At 33.3% G+C, this 9,327-nt stretch overlaps 1 protein-coding gene across 1 annotated transcript in view; it reads left to right on the top strand.

The window, feature by feature from the left end:
• The window catches only part of LOC109244545 (potassium channel KAT3), a 17,005-nt gene extending 7,883 nt beyond the window's left edge, over positions 1-9,122 (top strand). The window contains exons 2-13 of the mRNA XM_019411655.1: positions 4,476-4,691; positions 5,707-5,868; positions 5,979-6,036; positions 6,157-6,474; positions 6,555-6,794; positions 7,004-7,102; positions 7,185-7,217; positions 7,529-7,714; positions 7,923-8,000; positions 8,216-8,276; positions 8,527-8,682; positions 8,815-9,122. Of these exons, the coding sequence (XP_019267200.1) occupies positions 4,476-4,691; positions 5,707-5,868; positions 5,979-6,036; positions 6,157-6,474; positions 6,555-6,794; positions 7,004-7,102; positions 7,185-7,217; positions 7,529-7,714; positions 7,923-8,000; positions 8,216-8,276; positions 8,527-8,682; positions 8,815-8,918 (1,711 nt within the window). The 3' untranslated portion in view covers positions 8,919-9,122. The remainder of the gene's footprint in view (positions 1-4,475; positions 4,692-5,706; positions 5,869-5,978; positions 6,037-6,156; positions 6,475-6,554; positions 6,795-7,003; positions 7,103-7,184; positions 7,218-7,528; positions 7,715-7,922; positions 8,001-8,215; positions 8,277-8,526; positions 8,683-8,814) is intronic.
• The last annotated feature ends 205 nt before the right edge of the window (positions 9,123-9,327 follow it).

The raw sequence follows: 9,327 nt of genomic DNA, 5'->3' as shown, positions 1-9,327 counted from the left end.
TATATATATATAAACATAATACAATTTTTCTACAATTTAACTACAACTTTACTACAAATTTCTGCAGTATAATGTATGTCATGTCTTCTTCTTCTTTTTCTTCGAGTTTCAATCTGAAATTCACCAAAACACCCTCAAAATTGAGATATAAACTCCAAACAATATTCCCAATTGTTTGCAACAACACCCAATTCAAACAAATAATTATTTTTTGAAAACCCAAATTCGAATTCAAAGCTTCAAAGCTTTTTAATGGCTGTCAATGGTGGAATTGCTGCTCTCTTTTCCTTTGCTTTACATTATTGGAATTAGGGATTGAGAGATAGAGAGAGAATTCACAATTGTTTGCAACAACGCCAAATTCAAACAAATAATATTTACCCAAGTTCGAATTCAAAGCTTAAAAGCTTTTTAATGGCTGTCAATGGTGGAATTGCTTCTCTCTTTTTTTTTGCTCTACATTACTAGAATTACGGATTGAGAGATAGAGAGAGGCGTAGAGAGAGAGCATGAGAGAGAGAGCGCACGAGGGAGAGAGAATAAGGATGAGAAATAATTGATTCCTAATATAAAGGGATACTCATTTAATTCATAAAGTGTATATAATTGGTAAATTTGTACATAGGAGGTAATTAAGTTGAAACTTGAGTAGGAGAATAATAAAGTTTCCAATACTGTATAGGTATATAAAAATATCTTTATTTCTTAAATTTTGTGTTCAGTTAAATACTACATAAATTAGAATGGAGAATAGCTACTTTTACTTCCAGAACAAATTATCACTCCCTTTGACATTGACCGAGTTAAGCTATATAAATATAGGGAGCTTAAGAAAAATAACGAGAATTTGATCAGCTATTACACTGTATTATATTTTTGATTAAATATATGTGGAATGAATACTCTTATTGATCTAAACATTGTCTTCTTTTCTTTTTAACATGTCTCACAGTAATATCTTTCTTTTGATTATTATATAAAATATTTTTACAAGATTTTATCCTTATTTATTCTCCTTATCAAATATATATAAGTCAAATTATGACCATATATGTTCCTCCAACGCAGGCAGCAAACACTAATTAAGCTTATACTCTTCTCTGTTTCAAATTAGATGAGGTACTTTCCTTTTTAGTATGTTTCAAAATAAATGACATATTTTTAAATTTGGAAATAATTGAACTTTAATTCTTCATTTTACCTATTTTATCCTTTTACCCCTTAAGCTTTTAAGATCACAAGTTTCAAAAGTCCTTTTTTTTTTAAAATTCCGTGCCGAATCAAACTACCTCATCCAAATTGAAACGGAGGGAATATATGTTTTCAACTTTTATTTTAACCTCGATGCCAAATCAAAATAGAACAATTTCACTGGACAAAAGAAATGGTTAGATGATGTGTAAATATTCTAAACCTCTTATATCAAATTAAAAATCTATTCCTATTAGGGGTGTTCAAAACCGAACCGAAATCGAAAACCGAACCGAAATCGAAGCTTAATGGCTTATTGGTATCGGGTTAATGGTTTAACGGTCGGGGGACGGATTAAAATTTTTTTATTAACGGCTTATCGGTTTGAAGGCGAATTATTCAATTTTCTTAACGGATAATCCGTTAACCCGTTAAGAATATATATATATATATATATATATATATATATATATATATACATACATATAAAATTTATTTTTATCCATGTATATATTAAATAATCAAAAACCCTTCTTCCTCCAGTACTCTATCAAAGTGAATTAGAATAAAAGAAAGCCAAATAAAGGAATCATCTAACTGTGACAAAAGACAGAATTTGCTGTCTGTAACAAGATAGCAACACTAGTTACACCACTGCTTCATCAACTTTGCCTAGGTTTTAAGGCATCCTAGAATTCAAAACATGACGAACATTTGTTTTAACAATGGCCAATTGGAAACCTTTCACATGGACTAAGGCGAATGTGCATAAACATAAATAAGATTCTAGACAAATGATTTATCCATCACGGTGTCTCTTCTGCTTCGTCCCTCTTAGTACGTCGACCACCTATTTAAAAATACAGAGACTAAATTTTATTTGATTGAATTTGGCCGATAAACCGCCCGATAATCATCCGATAAGAGCTAAACCGATACCAATCCGCCCGATATCTTATCGGGTGGTTAGCGGATTAATACATTTAAAGCCGATAACCGATAAGCCAAACCGTTAAGAGTAAATAACCGCCCAATCCGCCCGATAAGCAGCCCTAATTCCTATACTATAAATGGGGATAACCAGGCAGCTCATGGTCAACATGTCTGCCTGGCAAAATTGTGTGTTGCCTTCGATTTTACCACGCGCTCAACTTACAGTATTTGACACTTCTGTACCTGACATGTAGGCTTTACTGTGACTATTGTAACTTTTTATTTGTTACATTCTACTCCCTCCTGTCCAAAATAAGTGATTTTTTGGCCTTTTTCTTGTGGTCCAAAATAAGTGATTTTTCCAGATTTCAAGAATAAATTAATTATTTTTTTCCTACATTGTCCTTGGAGTAAATAGTGTTGGAATATGTGTTAGGAGTGTTTATGTGAGATAGTAAATGTTAATATGGTCAATTCCATTGCTAATTAATGCTAAAAGGTGAATTTCTTAATATGTGCGAAAACATCCAAAAAATCACTTATTTTGGACCAGATGGAGTATATATTTTGGACTTCTATTAGTAGCCACGTGTATTCTGGCTTTAAAGTAATTAACATAGGTGTACTTTACTAATTATATGCTTGCATAAATAATAGTAATACTTATGAAATTAACATTGTACTAAAAAGAGAAATTAAAGATTTAAGTGTATACTATTTCTCCAACCAATTTCTTTGGTAAATTTTTAAAAAGTTTAAGCATAATTGACATCCCGAAAAGCAACAGAGAGAGACACCTAGCAATTATCTCTGAACTCTTATCCAAAGAGAGAAAATATCCATAATTCTACCTTTCCACATATCAATATATTCTTTTTTCTTTCTTTTTAAAATTGTAGGAATACTCTACTAAAGGATTCAAACCTTTTCGTTTTATTTTTCAATGTCGACATGCAAATCTCTTTTTGTATCACTCTACTTCAAATAGATAGAGCAAAAGAAAGAATTTTACAACAAATTATATATGTATTGATATATACAGTGAACTTAAAATGAAAGACAATCTATCCACACAAAAAATACTAATCTATTTCCGTGTTTAAAATGAACAGACACATGCTTTTAAAGGAGATTATAGTTGAAAGATAATTACCATTGTTTGAAATAATAATTTATTTTAAAGATAATTTTAAGAATTAAATATAAAGTAATGAGTCAGCCGTGATAGTTCAAAGATAAAAAATATATTTTATTTTGACTTAACTTAGTTGATTTTATGATACAACAATAATTGTTGCACATAATATTGTTCTTGAATACCAAAATATTCGTTGTACCAAATAATGGGTTATCCAATATTTATTTTTAGTGAAAAAAGATGTTCATGCATGTGATAGAGGTCACATTAGACTTCAAGAAAATTATCATAGATTACATTCTAAATACTGCATTAAAAATGGTATTTTTTTTTTCCATGCATTTGCAAATAAATTAAAAGAAATGCGTATTCAACAATTTTGAGATATTCTGGATAGTTTAGTTCTACTATTTGGATTTTATCCTCCAATTATCAAACGAGCTTGTGAATATGCTCAAAGCGGGATAAAGGAAGTTGTGGCCGAAAGAAAAAAAATCAATCCAAAATAAATAAAAAATCATAAAAAGAAGTAAGAATGCGTTTTGCATCTTTTCAGCTGCTAATTCTTTTTAATAGTTTTCTTAGACGAGAAACAAATTACGAATATGTGAATAATTAATAATCTCTAATGATAGACAAGCAGAAAAAGCAGAACTCGAAGAAATCGCGTATCATGAAACACACAGCTTGCACATTCTGATACTTGAAGGCAAGATTAAGTCATAAAAGTCAATAATTTCATTTAAATCAATTTAACTATTTAACTCAAAAGGTTAAGTGAAAAGGAAAATCTCACATTGTCGGGCCCCTGCTGAGCACGGGCCAACTTTTACTAGTATTACTTATAAACATGGACGGTTATTTGCTAGTTTGACGGTAAATACTTACTCACACCGAGTGTTTACACCAAACTATAGTAACTCACTATGATTAATTAAGTTAATTAGATGAGAATGCATGTAATTTATCATGGTTAAATGATTGAAGTCCATATGCAAGACATATGTCATATATGTATTGATTTGGTGTAAGCACCCGATGCGGGTAAGTTTTTACCCTAGTGGTATATGTCTTGAATTTATTTTAGGAAGATATCATTTTCTGTTGAACCAACTAAATGAAAAGTAGGTCAAAATAATTAATGTACGCAAGGAACATTTACTTTCACTCTCTTTTTTTTGTTTTTTTTGTTTTAACCTAATGGGAAATGCAGATTATGGCAAACATTTCTGGTGGTACTGGTGGTGTACTCAGCATGGTCATCTCCCTTTGAGCTGGCATTCAAAAACGCAGCAACTGGAGGACTTTTGCCAGTTGATTTAGTGGTGGACGCCTTCTTTGCTATTGACATTATTCTCACTTTCTTCGTTGCATATTTGGACAAATCTACTTACTTGCTTGTCGAAGAACACAACAAAATTGCTTTCAGGTAACCCCCCCAACCCCAACCCTATACGCTCATTTGGTTCAATACTTGAAAAAGAGATCAAGATGAAAATGAGTTTTCAAGTGCTGACATTTTATTTCTATCAAGTAAAGAAGGGACGTTTCCTGTTAAAACATAAATAACTGCTTGGGAAATGGAAGCTTTATTTTACCTTCATGTTGACAAGTTAGTAGCACACAATCAATGAGCCTTTAATAAATCAGAAGATGGAGAGGTACTAGTCTACACAAGACCCTTAATAGGTCCAAATTTATGTAGCACTGTTTGGATTTGAGAGTCAAACACTTAAATTTTATCCGTGAATTCGGACATGAAATCTTTAAATTTTTTGAAATAAGATTTACATATTTGGAAACTATGTAAAACTACTATAATTATAATGATTAACAATTCAAAATATTTAAAAGGAATTGAAAAGCATGTAGTCAAATAAAATTCGCTTGACTCTCAAAATCTGAACAGTGATACTAAATTGGGACAGAGGGACTAACAATAAACGCTAAAAAGCATTGAGACAAGGCCCTTACTAGGGATGGCAAACGGGCGGGTCGGGTCGGATATGGGACGGGTCGAATCCGGCTAATGAAAAAATAGATAATTTATCCGACCCGACCCATATTTAATACGGATAAAAAACGGGTTAACCGGCGGATAACATGGGTAACCATATTATCATGGCTTCATGAATATGATCACTTTTGGGAGAATTCCTAGTCTCCCAAACTTGAGGAACCCCTGATTTGAGGGTTTATAAATATAAAAGTTAAACCCATTGATTATCTATTTTCTAAATGGATAATATGATTTTTATCCATATTTGACTTGTACGTTTTTAAAAAGTTCATTATCCAACCCATTTTTTATTGAATAGTATGGGTGGTTAACTGTTTTCTTTTAACCATTTTGCCACCCCTAGCCCTTACTATTGGTGTAGTGAAAGTTTGAAGGGGCTTGACTCGGGAATTGATGTTGTTGGATTTCTCTCCTGTTTGAAAAGGTACATATCACATCTATGGTTCCCAATGGATGTAGCTTCAACTCTACCATTTCAAACCATAAACCGGATCGTCACTGGAAAAATGAACCGAGGACCAGTCTTTGGCTTCCTCAACTTGCTAAGACTGTGGCGACTGCGTCGTGTTAGTGAATTCTTCTCAAGGTACTCATAATGCTCAACCATGAAATTCTATTATGTGTTCCATAAATATCATCACTTCCTATAGAGTTAGAAACTATATCAGCTAATCTCTTCCCCTTAATTCCTTCCAGACTGGAGAAAGACACTCGATTCAGCTACTTCTGGACAAGATACTGTAAACTTATTTGTGTAAATACTTGTCATCTTAGCTATACATTACATTACTTTTTACCTGATCATAATATATAGGCATCAATATATGTCATCTTGAAATGGCATTGATCTTCTTATGGTTGTATTCAACGACAGGTAACGTTATTTGCAGTGCATTCAGCAGGGTGTTTCTATTTCTGGCTGGCAACACGTTATCATAATTCAGAGGATACCTGGATTGGGAAAAATATTCCTGATTTCAAAACAAAAAGTATCTGGCAAGGATACACCTACTCCATGTATTGGTCTATTACCACCCTCGCAACAGTTGGCTATGGCGATCTCTATGCTGTGAATACGGAAGAGAAGGTTTTCACCATCTTTTACATGCTTTTCAACATTGGACTTACTGCCTACTTAATCGGCAATATGACTAACCTTATTGTCCATACTGCTGTCCGAACCTTTGCCATGGTAATAATCATTTTCCTTTATTACGTACTTTTCTCACCTCTTTTCAAGATTTTGCCTAGTTACTTGGGAACTGCCTGCAGAGGGATGCGATCAATAAGATCCTGAGTTATACAAGCAAGAATAGAATTCCTGAAGGACTAAAAGAGCAAATGCTGGCACATTTGACACTAAAATTCAAGACAGCAGAACTACAACAAGAACAAGTATTAGAGGACTTGCCCAAGGCTATAAGATCTGGCATTTCAAAACATCTCTTCCGTACAACCTTAGAAAATACCTACCTTTTCAAAGGAGTCTCCGAAGATTTTATAATCCAGTTGGTAATGTTTTCATCCCTAACCTCCCTGCAGCTAATTATTCTATAGGCATATGTAAAACTGAATTGTTGATACCTGCATAATCTAATGAAATGTTGAAGAATTACCAGGAAACAAAGAGCAATCATGTTGTTGTTCTTGTTTTGAACTTCAACCACTGCAGCAATCCACAGAACTAATTAAGCTATGACCTTTCACTTTTAACAATACAGGTTTCAGAGATAAAAGCAGAATATTTCCCACCAAAAGTGGACATTGTCATTCAAAATGAGATACCGACAGATTTCTACATAGTTGTATCTGGGGCTGTGGTATGTGCCATTCATTCCGGTCAAGTTTTAATTTGCTCTTTGTATACCAGATAGTACGTTACTAACTTACTGACCGATGCAGGATGTTATAACATACAAGAATGGAACAGAACAGGTAACCTATCTCATCTTCTCACTGTTCAATGGTGCTAAATAATAAAAAACCAACAATGCTAAAATCACATTGAACTGCAACACATGATGTACATTAAGCTGACAACTCAACAGAAACATAGATCTTTCAGGTCAAATGTGTATTAAAGCTGATGCTAGCCAGAGGAATCTCTGTTATCTCTATCTACATTATATACCAACCATCCAATATATTTATCATATTAGTAAAATCTTAATGCAAAAACATAATTAATCGAGATATATATGACTGTTAATTCTTCTGATAAAAAGTTCAAATCTTGCTACATACAGTTTCTATCAAAGTTGGGGTCTCAAGAAATGTTTGGTGACATAGGTGTGATATTTAATATCCCTCAACCTTTCACAGTGAGAAGTAAGAGGCTTTCTCAGGTTGTTCGGATTAGTCATCATCATTTCAAGCAACTTGTGCAGCCCCTTAAAGAAGATGGGAAGATAATTCTCGCCAATTTCGTTCAGGTGCATGCTTTGGTAGCTTTAATTTATCCATTTTCCCTGTACCTCACTCTATTTGTGATCGAATCTCAGCCTTAAAAAAATACTGGCATTTTCAAATTAAATGACAGTTTAACATATCAGCATTCAGCTCTTAATAGCATGTAAAAAGTTATATAGTAATTTGTTTACTTACGTCACCTTTTTTCCTGATCTTTGCGGTATTTATCAGCATCTGAAGGGATTGAAAATGGAGGAGCTAGCAGAGATGCCACTCGTATCAGAATTTCTTGATGACTTAGATAGCGAGGTAACTAGGAGCTTAGTTTTTCTTTCTTAATGTCCAGAAACAGGAAAAAATTGTGTCCAGAAAAGATTTCATGATTTGCAATGACCAAACCAACTGTAGCTGACCTCTTAGTTAGCATGCAGAGCAAGCTAATGTTATACTGTCCGACATATGAAAGCCTCAAAAGTCCCTTTTCCCTCAGAATAAAAATTTTATGTTGCCTCACTCAATTGCAGGAAGCCACAGTTATTGAGGCCGGGACACAAGATCAAGCAGGAGAAGCTCAACAAGAAAATAGTAAGCTCGCACTTCACTTAGAATTGTTACACAATTAATACATAGGGAGTAACTAAGAAGGAAATGCTGATGACAAAAAGTGTGCACTTCATATCAAAAGTTACTACAGTCTTGATTATTATCTGTTATACTTTTACTCAATGTTCCTTCGTTTTTGTTCCATATCTTCCCTGAATGGGTGTGACTACTACTTTTATTCTCAGTAATTCAATTAACTTTGAAGGATTCTAAACCCTCATTTTGGATGCAGTAATACCTACAACAACTCCTGTCCTGTCAAACACACTTCCTACGAGAGTGATAATTCACGGATATCATCCAGATAATCGTAGAACAAACAAAGGAGGAAATGCAGGAAAATTAATCCATCTACCTGATTCAGTTGAAGATCTCCTAAGTATAGCAGGTGATGATTAAATTTTGAAAGATTGTAGAATTCGTCCCTTCAACAATTTCACCGTCCTCTCATACGAAACTCATGATCTTTTCGAAGAAAGTATTCAGAATCCTGTCTAACTATGTTATTTGGTGGATGCAGAAACAAAGTTTGGGAAAAGAGGAACCATTATTGTCATGGCGGATGGCTCTCAAGTGGAGGATTTGGCTGCTCTGCGAGAGGATGATCACTTGTATATTTTTTGACAGAAAAACTCTTACTATATAAAAGAGGAAACAGGTGTACTGAATGATAAGCCGAATCATTAGAAGCATAAGAGTTGAAGCTCTGAATATATAGCTTAAGCAATTCTCTGGAAAATGTTCCTTCTGTGTCTTAAGAGCATATATTGGCTTTCAACTTTTCAGTGTCCTATCTAATTCAGCAGAACTCCTGTCAATTTTGCTGCAGAAGATCTTGTAGGCATTTAAATTTCATCGATTTGAATCCATAAGAAATTTGGATTAAATTATAAGTTCAAAATATATTAGTCCAAATAAATATATTACATAAATTAATATAATTGAATTAATTAGTTAAGTCCAATACATATCAAATACATAAAAGTCCATCTCATTGAGTTGGTCCATCTAGTTGGGTTGTCAATAATAAGCC

The sequence above is a fragment of the Nicotiana attenuata genome, unplaced genomic scaffold (assembly GCF_001879085.1).
Source record: "Nicotiana attenuata strain UT unplaced genomic scaffold, NIATTr2, whole genome shotgun sequence".
Lineage (NCBI taxonomy): Eukaryota > Viridiplantae > Streptophyta > Magnoliopsida > Solanales > Solanaceae > Nicotiana > Nicotiana attenuata.
This window is presented reverse-complemented; position numbering and strand designations above follow the sequence as displayed.